Here is a 17,849-nt window from a genome sequence, read left to right as displayed (position 1 = left end):
TGAAATGAGAACCATGCTTTCAGCCGGCTCGCTCTCAGTGCACATTTGCTGGACTCGCTGCGGATAAAAAAACAGAAAGAAGACAGAACAGAGACCTTTGTGTGGAGGGCAGCAGGCCGCCGCGCTGGGAGCTAATCTAAGCCGCGGTTTTCCCGCTTCGGAGCGTTGTGTGGACAGGAAGAGGCGCTCTCCCTCAAGCGGAGCGACGCGCCGCGGCTAAAAAGGAGCCCGGGGGAGCCGTGGCGTTGGGGGGGGGGGGGGGGGGGGGCACGTTGTCTCCGTCCCGAGCCGCCCATAAGAGGCACTGCTGGCGAGTCAGTATGATTGAAATCACTCCGTTTGTATGAAACGGCAGCTTTTAATTCTTTCACCCAAAGAAACTACTCACGTGGATTTTTTGCCTTTTTGCACATAGAATAGATGATAAAATATATAGTTGTATTATTAGTTGAGCTCCTTTCCATATTTTGCAAAATCCAAAGTGATAGTTTATTATTCAATATTATTACTTTTACGTGTGTTGACATTTGATAATAAAAAAAAGGCTGATTTAAGTTTGGAATTAGAGTTTTGATGTCAACCTTCACACAGGCAGCTTTGTGTCCATATGACACCAAAATATCTTCACCGCCTCTATTTTTACTTTAAGGTCACAGAAGGAAACACGTGTGCCGAATATGGAAAAGCAAAACATATTATAAACAAAAAACGCGCCGCCGCAGACAGAAAACTGTGTGTGTGTAGGCGTGTGTGAGTGTGTGTGTGTGTGTGTGCCGAGGCTGCAGGCTGTCGCGTCCCCCTAAACTACCTGGGACCAGGCCAGCTGTCACTGAACTCTAGACCACACACACACACACACACACACACACCTGCTATGGATATAAACCAATGTCACAATAACGCACACAGGGATACCAAATACATGTCAAACTGCCTCACACACACACACACACACACACACACACACACACACACACACACACACACACACACACACACGTATGCACAATATCTGCGCACACACACACACAGATAAACAGGCACGCAGATGCTTTTGTTTACACATGGCACTGGAAAACATGCACATTTGGATTTGGACAAATTTGAGAGCAAATACTTGAACAAATGTACCGACGCAAACAGATCTGGAGGTAAACAAAAGCTTTAAGCCGCACGCCGAATCCCTTTTAAGTCCAAATAGAAACGTCTCTCTTTTATTTATTGATCCTGCACACTGACCAAATGTCATGATCTCCGACCCACCGACCTGTGTGTGTGTGTGTGTGTGTGTGTGGTGGAGGTAGTGCCCGGGGGGGGGGGGGGGGTCACGTACCTGGCGAGTGGACGAAGTAGGCCAGGTAGAGGTCCAGCTCCTTGACCGCCACTCCGATGTGGTGCGGCTGCACGCACAGGCCGTGGTTCGAGCACTGGGGCGACTTGACGAGCCGCTCGCCGTCCGTGCTCTCCAGGGGGCTTCCCTTGAACAGGATGACCATCACCAGGTCCAGCCGCCACACTTTGTCGGCCTGGCGCAGGCAGTCGATGCGGCGGATCTTGCCCTTCTGGTCGGGGTTGGACAGCACGCAGCAGGGGGGCTTCTTCCCCGTGATGGTGAGCACAAAGTCCTCGCGGAACTCCGGCCGGATGTCCTTGCGGAGCTTGGCGAGCAGGCGCGACGCCCACTTCTGCTTGATCTCGGGCTTCTCGCCGAGCAGCTCGTCCTTGACGGCGCGCTCCTCGTCCTTGGTCATCCTCTTCTCGTGCTTCTTGAAGTACTTGCGCTTGCGGGCCTGCAGGTTGAACCAGGTGTAGGAGAAGGCACGGACGTGGGGGAGGAGGGCCTCGATGAAGGGATGAAATTCATCCTGAGAGAGAAGGAAGGGGGGGGGGGGGGATGTTAGGAGGCTGGAAAAAGGCTTTTCATTTGAAAAATGTGGGCAAGTTGTTCAAATGAAGCTGTGAAAACGTCGAGACAAATTTAAATGGAAAAAAGAGGCAAAAGAGTAATTGTGAAAAATGTCAATAATTCTACATACTAATGGATATTTCACTGTTAGCAATAATACATTTTCATTACAATAAATTGGATATCTAAAGAAAAAAGAAAATTCATATAAATATGAAAAATATTATAATCAATAAATACAAAAAAATATATCTCGATTTAATATGCCGCAAATTACAAGAAATCTCTGTAAAAATAAAAAGCCTCCTTTTTCAGAATTTAACACCAAAACATTCAAGACAAACAAATAACAACAAAAGCACTAATTGTAGTCCAACAGAAAAGCGGAGCCAAGTTGCGCTCCCAGTTTTCTGCCGCAAAAAGAAGAAGAAGAAGAAGAAGAAGAAGAAAAAAAGTTATTCCGCTGCACCGTAATACCTTCACTACATATCTCTGGGCAACAAAGCCCAGATCTCGCCACAGCGCTCCCGTGCCAGGGTTGCCACACACCGGCCGCTCACCACCGCCAAGCTTTGCCGCCACGAGACCGCTGTTGAAATGTGCCGCTAAGAGATCAGCCATACCATGTCCTATATCTGTCTCTCTGCTCTGCATGCAAGGGGAGCTCCGACCACACTCACATTTCCACAACAAACTGATGCGGACAGAAATCACCACAGAAAACCACAGTGTGCTAGAGGAAGACAGACGGCCCGGTAGTTACCATTTTGCACTCTCATCATAAATTTGGCACAGCGTTTAAAGTGAAAAAAAAAAGAAAAAAAATCTCCTGCACCAGGTTTTTTTTTTTTTTCTCTTTCCTCCCGCGCTCCCCAATGTAAAGCAAACGCCGGTTTGGCAGACTGTGGAGAGTTAGTAGATGAAGAAGGGGGGGTTGTAAAAAAAAGAAGAAATAATTAGCAGAATGTGCCGCTTACAAAAAAGTAGTGAGCCAAAGTTAAAAAAGGAACCAGGAGAGCAAAACACTAAAAGAGAAAAACTTGTAACAACAAATATATTCTAATACAATTAGAAATGTTAGTATTGGATTCTTTTTTCAGATGCACTTGAAATAAAATAGTCCTGTTGTGCTTTCCAGAATGAACCTTGAACAACAAGAAAAAAAAGAAAAAAAAATCCTTGGCAAAGTGGTGGTGATGTCTGTTCTGATCCCTGGGCCGCGGCGGTGCAGGACTCACACACACTCACACACACCCTCTTTCTCTAACACACACACACTCGTGCAGATGGGGGTGTGGGGGGTGGGGGGGGGGGGGTGCAGCCAGAGCACAGCACAGAAAAAGGAGGACGAGAAGGGAAGAAAAAAAAAAAAAAACACAGAAAAAACGGAGAGCCGAATCAATGTTGGACGGGCGCATGCGACCGCTGGCAGAGCCGAGTGCTGCTTCTCTTTTTTCCCCTTTTCTCTCCAACTCTCTCTCTCTCTCCCTCTCTATCTATCTATCTATCTCTCTCCCCCCTCTCTCTCTCTCTCTCTGGCTCTCTCGCTTGCCGTCTCTCGTCCTCTCCGCGTTCTTTTCCCCGACCATCGCTTGAGCCTTCGCCAAGCGCGAGCAGGGCCCACCTATTTGGCAGCCAGACGCCCGTAGCCCAGCCAATGCGTCAGCGTCAGGAGCTGAAAGGGAGGGAAAAGAGAGAGGAGGGAGAGCGGGGAGGCGGGTGGCGTAGCGTCGATGACAGAGAGAGACAGAGAAGGGGAGAGAGAGAGAGAGAGCAGGTGGGAGGGGAGCGCGCAGCCTCCCCCCCCCGCCCCGCGCCACGCCGCACAATTCGCCAAATCGGCGAGTTCCACCCCGACACGGAGGCAAGAGTTCACGGGAGCGAGTCGTCCCCGTGCATCCAGCGCCCCGCCGCAGCCTTCCGCCATCTCGACCACGGCCGCCATTGCCCCCCCCCCCCCCCCCCCCCCTGCCTGCTTGCATCATGCCACCTTGGCAGAGAATGGCAAAGAGAGGACACACAGCTTCAAGAATCCCTTCAGACCGCCGCCGGCAGCTGCTCACGGGGGGGTTTTCTTTCTTTTTTTACCGCAGCAAACAAAAGAGTGAGAAACAGACTCGTGCACAACAACTCAAAACCAACGACGGGATGATTGAGAGGGAGTAAATGGTGAGGGGCTTTCATAGGGGCTTTCACCCAAGATTTGTCAATGCTGCGAAACAGCCGATAAATGCTCAGCATGAATAAAAATGATAATGGTTTTCCCGTCCCGGCCTCCCGCGAGGGCCTCTGGGGCGTCGGCGGCCGCCATGTTGGCTGGTGGGGCGGCGGCACCTGCTTCGCCAGAAAAAAAAATGAAATTGGCTTGTCTGAAGGCCGAATCTGTATCACAGACTGGAAGAGAGCAAAAATAAATAAATAGACGGCACATTCAGAAATGTTAGCTGTGCTCGGCCGAACAACAACAACCACGACTGGCTCCACGCCGTCGCTTCACCTGGAAACGATTAGTCATTGCGGAGAGAGGAGCATCGGACTGGCCAATTCGAAAGATGTTAGGCTCCAGGAAAATCCTAGGTATTTATTTATTTATGCAGCCCCCCCCCCCATTTCCAAACAGTTGCCGAGCACGTTTAACCGAGACGCCAATCGTCAGATAGCGAAAACCCTGTGAATGAACATTTGACCCTCAGATTCCGCCGGCGTGCCCGTCTTTGAGATGGCGGTCAGAAAAGGTCCCTCACTGACAAACATCACGGCCTCCGCTGCCGCCAGTAACGGGGACGCACATCCGCCTCATCTTCAGGCCTCCAGCCTAAAGAAACACAGCAACCCCCCCTCCGCTCATCCAATGTGCCTCCATGCTGATAAGATAAAAGCAACAAGCAAAGCAGACCCACAGATCCCATTGAGGTGTGTGTGTGTGTGCGTGTGTGTGCGTGTGTGAGGGAGATATGTGGCTTCATATTTATATATATTTCACACCACCTGCAAAAACTTAACTGCAACTTCTATGCGATTTATACTTTTCAGTTAAAAATAAATCAGCGTTGAAACGTGTGGGTGTGAATGCGTCTCCTCAGTGATGCTCCACGCGTCCCACGGCTGAAGAAAAGGATGAATCCAGGAATAACCGTGACCGTGGGAGCGTTTAGAGGAGCATCTGCGCGTGTCCGCGGGTTCGCTGATGCGCGTGTTCGGCTCGCGGTGTTGAGACGCGCGCGCGTTGAGGTCGCGGAGCCATAAACGCATCACAGCAGGTGTGTGTCGGTTAATCTTCTTACCTTGATATTAAATTAAGCCCACGCGCGCGTGGCCTTTAATTCGGGCTTATTATCAATTAGCAGTCGGGGTTGACGGTGTTTTTTTTTTTTTATTCTTTCTGAAATGTATTACTTTTTTTTTTTTAAAGGCGCAAATATCTGCCGCGCGCGAGCTCGTTTTCGTCTCTTTACCTTAAATAGTGCGTCTACTGCGTCGCGTCAGGCCGGAAATAACAGGTGTTAAATGAATAAAAGAGACAAACAGTCCGAGTGCGTTTCTCTATTTGATTAACGTGTTTTTGTTGTTTTTCGCATCCGGAAAAAATAAAAAATGCACCGTCACTATTTGCTCCCCCCGCGTGTCTCTCAGAGGGCATCAAGAAAAGTGAGGACATCGTCGACCGAGTCTGCCAGAGATATAAAATAAAAATAAAAGCGGAGCTGGCGTTTCACCAAGCGACTCCATGGCGCTAAACCGGCACTAAAAGCCGGCGTGAATTAATCCACGGAGAAGATTCCCAAAACACACGGAAACATGCGGCGGAACCGCTGCTTGAGTCACGGGCCTCCGTGCAGGTGTGGAACTAAGTGACGTGTGTGTGTATATATATATTTACAAAGTATATCCTTTTTTACTACAAAGAAAATCCGTCTGTCGACCTAAAAATGCGTCTATTAAAATATGCGCCGATGTGATATTTTCATAATTCCGTCCGCCAGCGTTTCCAGTAAAAACGCCTTTCCGTTGCAAAAGCGTCGATTTCAATTTTAAAACCGTGCTACACGAGAAACTCATCTAAATTCCAACAGGCTATGACAAGACAAAAGAAATGATTTTGAAGTCCTTTTTTTCAATTCTCCGCACGTCTGAGCGAGACTGCGGAGTTGGCTGCCAACTTCAGATTAACTCTTTCAGTGATGAGAGAAAAGGGTCTTTACTGTGGAAAAAGGGTGTGATTCATCAGTGTCCCTCCACAGCGAAGTCTCCATCATTTCAATACCTAATGTTTTTAATTATGCACGTTTCAAGAATATTCCTGAAAATGACACTATGTTGTTATTTGCCGTATTTAAGCTCATGTCCGTGTTTTTGCCTTGAAACAATAACAAATATTTAATGTTCAATGATGTTGGTCGGAATTAGATTTTCTTTCTATTTTTTTCAAAAATCAGGAACACTCCTGTAGGTCTGCGTGATCGACCATCTATTGCTCCCATGTAAATGAATGAATAAATAATCAGACAGCATGAAGCAGCTGACTGGGGCCGTTCTCCCTGCGTAAATCTCTAAAAGACGAGGCAAATAAAATGCTTGGAAGAATGTGTTTTTTTCAGGCTTTACGAGGAACAAGAGAGGTGAAAGTGAGCTTTAATGCTCTAAAGTCCAAACCCTAAAGCCCGTAAATCAAAACTATGGTGAAATGCATTATTTTCGTTTTTTGTGATAAAGCTTGTGTGTTTTGTTTTCCAAAGCAATACTGAAATATTTCATCTCAATGATTTCAACCCTTTTAAATTCCCAGAATAGGACTTTTCCCCATCTGTTGTAAATAACTGTAAATAACAAAAGTGAAACAAAAAGTTTCCTCCTCTTTCAGACCCACAAAGCGCGGCGGCCCTCTCGGGCCCCGCGCTGCCCCGTGGCCTCTGACCTCGCCCGGGCCGTGACTGCGTGACCGCAGCCGCCCGTCCCCTTCATTAGCACAGCTCCGTGCAGGTCGGGGGCTCCCGCTCCGTCCTGTCCTGCTGAGCGTCCCTGACCCCAGACCGGGCTGCGACGCCCCCGACCTCCCGGCTAACAGCCAGAGAGAAGGAGAGGGAGGTGGCGGAGGACGCGGAGGACGCGGAGGAGACGCCAGAATTCATCCAGGTGGGGGGTATTTTATTCAAAACCGGTCTCGCATTCCTTTTTTTAAATTCAACTTTCTCCCTAGTGAAAAAGCTATTTAGGGGATTTATATAAAACGAGGGGTTTCACCCCTATAAAAGTTGTATCCTGATGAGCAAGTCTCGCTGTGTACTGTAACCGCAGCGTGCGTTCCTCACGATCCTCCATTGTTTAGCAGGAATCACTGCTTTTATCATTTCAAGACAGAAGAGATGGAAAAAAGTACACACTCTGGAGTTTACAAACCGGCACGTTACTATGTGTGAAAAATCTGCAAGCAATTTGCGGTGGCTTCGTGCTAACGTGCCCAGGGTGGGCCGTGTGTGTGTGTGTGTGTGTGTGTGTGTGTGTGTGTGTGTGTGTGTGTGTGTGGGGGGAACCGGCTGAGGAAGAGGCACGCACGGCACATTCCTGTCCCACAAAAGGGGCTCTGCTGCTTGGCTCTTTCGTCTTCTGGCTCTGGCGGCCGTGGTTATTCCCCCCCCCCCCCCCCCCCCCCCATCCCCGCTATACCTTACTAACATCAGCGGCATTTGTTTGACAGGGAGGCCTGGTCCCGTCGATAAAGATCTCTCGCGTTGCGCAACGTGTACATGACTTCACATGTGGAACTGGGAGCACTTTTTTTTGCGGTGATGAATAGAAAAAAAAACTCATCCAGAAGTGCTTTAAAACATTGATCAAACCGATCTCTCAAGGGCTGTTTGGATTCTTTCTCTTTATGTGATAGAGATTAAATAAAACGGTGTCTGTTCCTGAATGAGGATGCGTGTTGAGACATGCAGATCCTCTTGGATGGAGATGACAGTATTGATGAGAGTGCTGGAGGGGGGAGGGAAGAGGGGGGGGGGGGTTATAATCTGGCCCAAACTTTTCGCGGCACAAAGCAAATGCTCACGTATGAAATCAAGGTGCGCCTTGTGACAACACACGCGGCGCCTGTGCTCGCGCGTCCGGGTTGGAATGCGCTGCCTGACGGGGGAGGAACCCGCCCTAGCGTGCGTGTGCACGTGAGCGACCGGGGCCGTGCCCGGGCAGGCCGACCCGGCACCACAGTCAGCCGCCGCTGGAGTGTTTTTCTCACCGTGCCGGCCAAACATAACCGCTTGCTGCTCACTCTGCTGTCAGCGCGGTCCGTGTAACGGTGATACTACTGACTGGACCACGATGTGGTGTTCCTTTTTTGGGCCGTCTTTGCCGAGACTATTTATAAAGGAGTCCTATCGTGCTCATTTCCGGGGTTCATACTTTTTTTCTGTGTTTCTATAAGGACGTGTTACACACTAAAAAGTGTTAAAAGGTACTCTCTGTGTGAATGTACTTGTCTAAAATGCTCCGTTTTAATCGTAGAAATGGAGCAGGAGTAGAAGGGACAATTCCATCCAAAGCGTAGCAGGAAGATCAGAGCGGCGGCCATTTTATGTGCACAGTTGTAGCAGGCTAATTAACCATAAACTACTCTAACATGCGACGAGTCCCGAACCTACTGAGGAGCGTCTAAAACGATCAGAGGAGTTGTAGCACTACGTTGTATAGAGAACAACACCATTATTCACATGTAGGTAAGTAGCCTGCTCAGCGACATTTTGTTTGGCTCAGCTTCTGTGGAACAAGCTAGCTGTCCCGCTAGTTAGCTAGCTAGCTTGCTGACTAGTTTTAATGCTGCACTGGTAACAGAACGTGGGTTGGGTAAGGGACCTCTGCACTAAGCCATAACTAACGTTCGCTATCTAGTCAGCCATCCGTCTCAGGAGCTTCATCCGAGCTTCTTCGCAGTGAGCAGCAGCGCTTTACTCTTCAACGTTACAACTAACACAAATCACCATTTTCTTTATCACTAGTCAAATGGCCAGAACAAGTTAATAGCTGTTCTAATCCTATTCTATCTCTATGGTCACATGGCACATTTCAATGGAAAAGCTTCTCACTGTGTTTAATTCCTGTCAGCTAATGTCATAACTTGCATATAAACACATTTGTCTTTTTTGAAGTTTTTGTATTCAAGCCGTGTGTGACGTGTCGCCGTGGATTGAGCATATTGATACTTTCACATAGTTCATTTAGCACTTGAACATGCTTTGTAATAATAATAAAAACTATATATTGAATTTGTTTTTATGTTTAATATGGGGACTTTTAAATATGATAATCTAAACTATTACAACAGGGGAGAAAAAAGTACGCTTGCAGAATTTCATCAACCAAGATCCAAAAATAAAAAGCCTGCCAAAGTGTCCTCCAGAGGAGGGAAACTTGCAGACCACGGCCAGCTCTGGCAAGTGTTCATTTTCTATCCTGGTAAAGAGCAGCTCTGTAATCGGTTAATACTACGCGCCTGAAACGCATTGAGCAAATTCATTCTCTTTGAACCTCGCGTTGCTATTTCGGTGTGACGGGAGGTGATTGATTTCTGATGAATAAATCGGACGCAATTTACTTTACCACAAGTGAGTCTTATTGTTTTAAGGGCACATGAGCTGCCAGTGTACCACCACCATCTTTGAGAAGGTCTGGTGCACGGTTGACACACGGGAGCACCGGACAGGCACGCCGTTCACTCATCAAGCCGGGGGTTGTTACACCACGACTCCTATTGTCAAAAGATCCTCTCTTTTTTCACAGTTTGGAATTAGGATTTCAACACTCCGTGAAATGAAAAGGATCTCCAGGGTTCATGTGTTGACTTGCCGCTCAACAAAGCTGCAGGGCTTTACTCCCCTCTTTTCAAAGAGACAAGCGTGCAAGTCAGCCTTTCACACGCCGGAGGGGCAAGAAGAAAGTTCGCTGAAGCAACACGACTGCGCTTTCAAAACCCCGAGTCAAGCCGGGCACTCGAGCGGGAGCTGTCTCGTTTTGAGGGTAAAACTTGGCTACAGCGCAGATCGTAAACATCCTCCTGATTGCTGGACACCTACACCGGCTCCCATGTGTGCTTTATGCAATTACCAATTAAATTTACTGCAGTCGAGTACTGAGCTTACAGGGCCGGTGGGTAGGATTTAGTGGCATCTACTGGCGAGGCTGCAGATTGCAACCAAACGAAACTCCTCCCCATTGCCAAGTAGGCCGGAGAACGGAGGCCGACTCAAAGGTGTGATCCGCAAAAAGGTTTCCCTGGAGCCAGTGTTTGGTTGGTCTCTTCTGGGCTACTGCAGGAACATGACAGACTCCTCGAAGAGGAACAGCCTCACATGCCGATATGAACGGCTCATTCTCAGCAAACAAAAACACATTGTTGGTTTCGGGGGATTACACACTAAAGAAAACCTTCTTCTTACAGCTGTCAGAGGATGCAATACTTTCATACCAAGATGACAGTACTTGTTTTCTTATTCCTATTCCATTACTGCCATTAGATCCCCCTTAATCCTCTATGTACAGTTTTGGAAAATGTTTTCCTTTGTTCTCAACATTTGTCTGGCTGCCAGTTATTTTTCAGGGGATGATTGTACATGAGAAAAACCACAACAATGAGTTCATAAAATTGTATAAATACATTGTCAAGATTATGAGGGTGCCTGCAGCATTTAGGATGTTTCAGATGTCTATGAATTGACGTTTGACTTTTAACGTAGTCAATTATCGATTTCTTTCATATTTGAAAAAGAGAAAGAACTTATCCTTTTCTTTGTCCTCGACCTCACAGATCCGGTTTCCCACTTTGAGAGCAGCTAAGATGTTAAGATGCTTCTGACGGATCAACATCAGTATTAATCTAGTATATAGTGATATAATATTGAATTCTGCAGGAGTTAAATGCTTTAATACTGCTGATTATTAGTTAATTTGATACATTTAATCACATTTTGGGGTGTCATTTTTGTATGAAGCTTTTCATAGTTTTATAAAAATGTTGTTGTCTTTTGGAAATTTGCACACCATTACGACCCAAACTATAATACAAAAGTCCCCTTTCACCCTCCACCACAGAGTTGAAGCGGCGAGGGTCGTCAAAGTCCCTGTCGCGATGAGTCTGGAGGCATCAAACTCTCAGCGGTCGTTATGACAACGGGTGGCTCAGCCGGCGGAATGGGCAGGCGCCAAGACGCCATGTACTGCGCTTACGGACCTGGGGCCAGATATAACAGGCCACTACCATGACATCACCACCACCACCATGAGGGGGCAAGCAGAAAGCTGCTGGTTGCCTCCCTGCAGTTGTCTTTAGAGGTTAACCTGAGCTGGTTGCTTGCAAAACAAAGGTCGAACAAAGGGCTCGAGGAGGCAAACGCGCTGATTGTGCACAATGTGACCTGTACGGTACGTAGCATACGTGAAGAGCCACAGTCACAGACCGGGGCCGCGACAGAAAAACACCTCCTGCAAAGAAGCTCCAGGAAAGCAAAGCCCACTCGCAATGCAGCGCTGCAATCAGACAAATAAAAGGGGCAATCTAGCACACAATCAGAGATTTAGCCCATTCTCCTGCCAACAGCCAGGGACCTCCTCTTTCTGAACAAGGGATGCACTATTGACTACTCCCCTCCCCTCTCTCTGTCTCCCCCTCTCCAGTCTTCCCTCTCTGCCAGTCTGAAAGGCGTGATGCCAACCTTTTCCACCATTGGGCAAGCCGCCCTGCCCTTTATGCAAATGGGTCGCCACAATCCCCAACTCACAACCCCCACTGTCTCACCCTCCACGACTGCCTCCTGTCTCCATATCCTTTAAAAAAGAAGAAATCGTCATATGTTTCCATTCAGATTACCAAAGTAAGTGAGCTCAAGCGGCAGCCATGAGTTTTGAATTAAAGCGCCAATGATCTGCGCTCTCGAATGAAGCCCGCAGGCCTGTGCGGCGCGCGGCGCCCTGCGCGGGCGGAAAGGGGAGAATGTTGGACTGGGGTGTGGTTGTAGGTGTCTGTACGGGCCCTGATTAAGAAGGACATCTCCCGGGAAAACCAATAGAACAAAGACAAAGAACAGGAGGGGAAACGGAAAGTGAGAATAAAAGAACAGGGCGAGAATTTGTCACATTTACATTTGTGTAAACTAATATGTTTCAGGGACGTATTAAGCGATGTTCCCTTTAACTATTACAAGTTACAGAGATGCCACACTGTGGTTACTGAGTCGATGCCAAAATTCTGAAAACCTGTTTTTCTACGATACTGGATACTCTCTTCTCCCTGACGAAGACTTGTTACTTAGTGAGTAACAAGTCTTCAGCAGCAAAGCTAGAGAACGTTGGCCGTTATCAGCCGGTGGGCAGCTGATAACGGCCAACGTCGTCCGTGGTTGAGTTCCATTGAAATGCGTTCGGTAAGAAAAGAAGGTTAGTTAGAACATTATCGTGGAGCGATCAAATGTTAAATGTTGTGAATTGAAGGAAAGCAATATAAAACATAAAAAAGGTTATGGAATTATCACATGTTCCAAATATTATTGCTTTTATGGTTTAGTTTATTGAATTTTGGTGTTGAGAATTGTGGAATCTCAACAGTCAAATGAAAAGAACTTGCGATCCAAAGTGAGAGCCAGCAGCGGTGGTGGGCTTCAGGCTAATGGGGGGTTCACACATTGGTTAGATTAAATGGAAAGGAAGGGGTTAATGATGCGGTGGGGGAGAAAGTCAATCATGGCTGCCACTGGCAGGCGGGTTTCACAAGTTGGCACGGGGCTTAATGAAAAAGAGAGGTGAATGAATTAGTAGTACAAAGGATTCCTGGTCAAGATGGCGGAGTACATAAAAAAAACCAAAATGAAGATAACAGATAAAAAAAGTTATTTCACATCAAAGACCAGCAAATTGCACCAATTAAAGATTTTTTCCAAACAAGTTAGGGCAGTAAGTATGCAGTGCTCAAATTACCCATTTTTAGTTTTTTGTTTTTTAATCCTTTATGCTTCGTCTCCGTAGTTTGAACCAAGATCCAAAATCAACAACGGGTTCTTGGAAGGAAAAACTCGATCTGTCCGTAGGATCGGCGGTTGCAGCTACAGATATTTTAGCGCTGGATCAGAACACAGATAAGACAAAATGTACCAATGTTCTTTCCACAGGTTCTAACTAAACAACTTTCTCATACAAACTCGCAGTCTGTTTTTTCACTCATGCAGCGAAAGAAAAACAGCATTTCTTTCAAAAACCCGACGTCACACTGGATTCAGACAGAAAGACGCTTCATCTATCAAGGAACGACACGCGGGCTAATGGAGCTAACAGAAGGAAGAGCGCCGCTAACGCCGCTAAGGCGGAGCTTCCGCTCCGCGCCGCAGGGCACAAACGGGGCGCTCCGTCCGCACAGGCTGGACACACCGGAGCCCGTGCACACACACACACACACACACACACACACACACACACTACAGGAAAGGAGATTGAGCTAAGGCAAACACTGCACAACCACACACACACACACACACACACACACACACACACACACCTCTTTATACGCACTGAGTGGACCGTGTGGTCTGTAACACAGGAACAAAAATGGCCACAAAGTCAATGTCGGCATTTCAAATGTTCGGGAGCCTTTTTTTTCTTTCTTAAACGCTGTAAACGCGAACAGGTCCGAGCTCATCTCGATCTCAGTGGCGGCAAATGGAATCCCGCCTTTCACCGATGAACAGAGACGTCCGAGACCCTGGAACAGTCTGGACTTACAACGCAGCACCGCAACAATCTGCAAATATAAACTAGCAGCTTTAGTTCCCGAGCCTCCACACAGTGGCTGCCTAATCTTCCTGAGAGAGGAGAGGCAAACAAACAACACCAAACAGGTTGGTGGAGGGAGAATTAAGACTTGAGACACACACACACACACTCCCCTGCGCTTCCTATGCAGACTTCCTTGTCTGAAGTTAATAAACAGTAATAAATAATAACGTTTTTAAATCCCCACGCCTTGCCAGTATGTGATGAAGTGTTTCAATCTATTTTAATCAATAAAAAGGTCAAAGCGGGAATTTTTTCTTGCCAGTTCGTACCCGCCGATCGTCGTCAATATAGCAACTGTTGTTTGAATCAGTGCTATTGTTTTATACAATAAGCATATCTTAGCTTGGATGTATAACTCAACAGCAACATCAAAAATACTTGGTTATTCATGATTATAATCAACTTCCCCGATGGTTAATAACATGTTCATCCTTTAGTCTTTAATGTTACAAATGATTGAAATCGTATGATAATGAGGATTTGCACTAAACCGTCATGTTATTTCTTTTTTTTGCTTTTCAAAGAAAATACTGGTGAAATTTCACCAGTATTTTCTGGTCACAATCTATATGTTTGACATTGAGGTTATTCAAAAGTAGAAACAAGTATGCAAGTTACCTTCATTTGGTGATACCTGGATTATTTTGTTAAACAGCCAATTTAGTTATTTGGTAAACCAATAAATACAATGTTGGGTCCAAATGATCGCGTTGGTTTTTAAAGGCTTTTCTTCGCTGAGTCTGAGCACCAGTGGACTGTCTCAGTCCCAACGTGACCCGACCCAATGGATTGAGGGCAATAACCTTAACGTGAACAAAAACGTATATCAAGAGAAACATAAGGAAGCGTCGGATTGCAATTGGCTTCCGTCGGGTCAAACCTGATCACTCAGCGTAAAGGAAAGAACGGAAAGTGTGTGTCGGTCCGTTCATGTGTGGTGGAAGCAGGAAGAAATGAATGGGGCCTTTTTTCTTACAGCGGGGCCCGATCACGGCTCCTGACTATGGGATTTGGTGCTGTTGCCTTTCTCCCCCGGGAGGGGTAATTAGGTTAGGGGAGGACAACTGCCGCATTGTTTTAACAGAAGAGGGATTGTGCAGACCAAAGTCCCACCAGCAACACGCATCCCTCACAACAAAAAATGCCAAACGGATTCTGACGCGCAAACTTGCATCCACACAGAACCTGTTTTTCCCCCCCTTCTTATTTCTTGGGTTTCCTCTGTTTAGCTCTTCGGAAAAGCTGTCTTTTCTTTCCTCTTGAGTTCAGCGGACTGGTCGGTGCTTTGTGTACCCTACAAGACGTCAAACACAGTCCACCGGTGTCGGATGTCCTCTGGTGTTGTTGCAGTTGTGGGATTCTGGCTCCTTCGCGGGGACTCGCTTCCCGCTCCGGCGTAGCTGCGTCTGCCCTCGCCCGTTATCCAGAGGCTTGGCAAGGCGCACCGCTCCTAACTAGTGTAATATGGTTATGATGCATTCTGCATTCCTTCTAATCCACCAGGAAACGCAATACGCCTGTATCGCCGCTTTCAATCACGGCCCACTTCCAAGGAAAGTAAGAGGAGAACACAAACAGCCGCGGCCATAAAGAGGCTTTCTCAAATATACTTTGAGTTTGTTTAAACACATCTTCTGCTGATTGATGGAGAGAAAATCAAACAAATCATGCTGCAAGGAGCAATAGAAAGGACACGGAGCGCTACCCGCTCTGCTGTATTTACAACACAGACCTCTTTCATTGCCGCCAGTTTCCCCCTTCCGCTTCATTCCCTCTGAGCAGACAGATTGAATAAAAATATATATATATTCTGCGGTCGTTTCGCTCCTCTACATCATTCTCAAGGCCTGCGAGGCCCCATAACGTGCGCCGCTGCCCGCCCGCCCGCCCGCCCACGCTGACCCTGTTCGCTTTCACCGTAAATCTACGCCGCCTGGCTGCAATACGCCATCGATTTGTGGTCCCCGAATGGGTCCTAACTCACACACACTGTTCAGGTGTGCGTGCGGAGAGGAAGAACGCGGCGAACGGGTTAAAGGCGAGCGCGTATGCGGCTGTAGCTGGCAGGCCCAGAAGGCCTGCAAGAGTTGTTTTCCTCGGCTTGGCGCAGGTGGCGGAGATGATTGCGCTTTATTCCAGATGATGACCATAATGGGGCCCGGTTCGAGTTTCACGGTGGGGCCTTTTTTTTCGCGCCGACTGACAGCGGCCCGACATGGCAGACGTCCGAGGTGCTTCAGGGGCCCACAGATGGAAGTGCACAAGAGAGGTGTTTTATACTCATTAGTGGACGTAACGTCTTAGTAACGCGCGTGTAGGTGGATCAATGAGATCAGCTGTCAATCAGAGCGTTTGAGGAGCGGACATTCATAGCCGCCCCCCCCTTCCCGCTACCGTGAAGTCGCGGAACGCCAACATCTGTGTTTCATATCTCAGCAGTCACACAAAACCCCCAACCCTGCTTTTCCCAGTCAAATATACAACTTTTCCGTGTAACGCACACCAATCCTGCAGCTATTTCTCTGAGCCTAAACAGAGCATAAAAAGTTTATGTGACGGAGCGCAGCGCAGCTGCAGTCGGGGGGGGGGGGGGGAGGCCGGGGTGGACCGGGCCAAAACGGAGAGGCCGGAGAGCTGGTGTTCGGACCCTGAGCCCGGATTGCCCTCCTCCCCTCTGCTGCGCTGTGATTTCAACAAGGGGGCTGTTTGACTCTACTGCACTCTGGCCAACTGTCGAGCGGTGGTGGTGGGGGGGGGGTCATGAAACAGCAGCCGGGGCAAACACCAGTCACAAGAAGCATAGAGCGCGCACTCATACCCGACACGCGCACGCACGCTTCCACACAAACAGTCAGCTAACAGCGCGCATGGTCCCGCCCTCCGGCTCTGTTTGCTCGCAGCTGCCGGGCCTCCTCCCAGAGTTCAGCTGAGGTAAAGATATGTAACGTTATGCAACCGAGTATAGATTTTCCACCCTTGGCCCCGCGCCAACTTCCTGCTATGAAGAGCGACGCTTTGTTCCCTGGGGGGGGCAGCGACTCCTTGCTGGACAGGGAGGTGGCCGAGAAGAAAGGCAGCAAAAGACAGCAGGGACGGGAAAGAAAAGGGGACGGTCCTAACATATTGCGGCCTGACGTGCTTTGTCTGTGACTAAAAGTGCTTCTTCCGCTAGCGACTCGGGTCTTTCTCCCCAGCTCTTGGAAATCAGGTCACAACTGTTTTCATTACTGTTCGGCTCGCAGGTTGGCAAAAGCCTCCGAGCGTCAGCCTCCCTCCCCCTGCCCCCGGGACAGGAAAAGACTTTCCCTCTCAAAGTTAACCCAATAAATGCCTATCGAGCCCAATGCCAACCCTGGAGCCCCGTTCCCTGGGAAGGAGAATAAAAGCAAGCGTCGCCGGTGTTGCGTCCGAGTTGTGGACGTGGTCGTGATCTCATCTGGCAAATGGCAGATACGCTTTGTAGCCCGGCATGGTCACTGCTTTCATCTCCTGTGCCGGATCAACATCTCCTGGACTCTACTTTGAAGCGGTTGGCCTTTCGCTTCGGCATGACGTAATGCAGCGTAGGGAATTTCGAGGTACAATCCACCAGCCAATCAATGGCTTTTTATCCTGCCGCTGCTTCGAGGACGGCCGAAGAAGCGGTGGAAGGAGGATGAATGCTATGACATCATGGAGCTGCGTCAGCCCTTAACGGCTGAACGATCACCGCCATCCCCCCTCTCCAGCGCCACCGCCATTTCCCAATTAACTGCGGCCTACTGGAGTCTTTGTCCTTTGTGTCCAAATGATTGCCTCTCCAAGCTTTGCCAGGTGTGCGTGGATGTTTGCTTTGCCTGGTAATAAATGGATGGATGGAGGGAACACAGGAAGCCAAAGATTAATTACTCAGTGTGTGTCGTGCCTGCTAATATGTGATCCCCAACCAGAGGCACTCAAGCCACTGGAAAGATCCGAGGGTAACTCAACTCACTTTTTATTACACATTTCCATGTATAAAAGAGAGCTGCTAATGGATAAATTCCAACTGTACTCAACTTTTCTCAATTTAGTTCTACTTAACATCGCAGACGTCACTGATTGGTCGGAGAACCATGGCAACCCCGCTCCTCCAATTAGCGGCCTGCAGTGT

At 48.1% G+C, this 17,849-nt stretch overlaps 1 protein-coding gene across 33 annotated transcripts in view; it reads right to left on the bottom strand.

Moving 5' to 3' along the window:
• The window catches only part of nfixb (nuclear factor I/Xb), a 102,899-nt gene that overhangs the window by 64,687 nt on the left and 20,363 nt on the right, over positions 1-17,849 (bottom strand). For 15 of the 33 annotated variants that reach the window (XM_078084450.1, XM_078084453.1, XM_078084470.1 and 12 more), the window contains one exon: positions 1,334-1,865. In XM_078084450.1, the coding sequence (XP_077940576.1) occupies positions 1,334-1,865 (532 nt within the window). Of the gene's footprint in view, positions 1-1,333; positions 1,866-2,383; positions 3,349-17,849 lie in introns of those variants that run through there. The other 18 variants (XM_078084456.1, XM_078084469.1, XM_078084445.1 and 15 more) reach the window with 13 other exon arrangements.

Source organism: Gasterosteus aculeatus, chromosome 11 (assembly GCF_964276395.1).
Source record: "Gasterosteus aculeatus chromosome 11, fGasAcu3.hap1.1, whole genome shotgun sequence".
Classification (NCBI taxonomy): domain Eukaryota; kingdom Metazoa; phylum Chordata; class Actinopteri; order Perciformes; family Gasterosteidae; genus Gasterosteus; species Gasterosteus aculeatus.
This window is presented reverse-complemented; position numbering and strand designations above follow the sequence as displayed.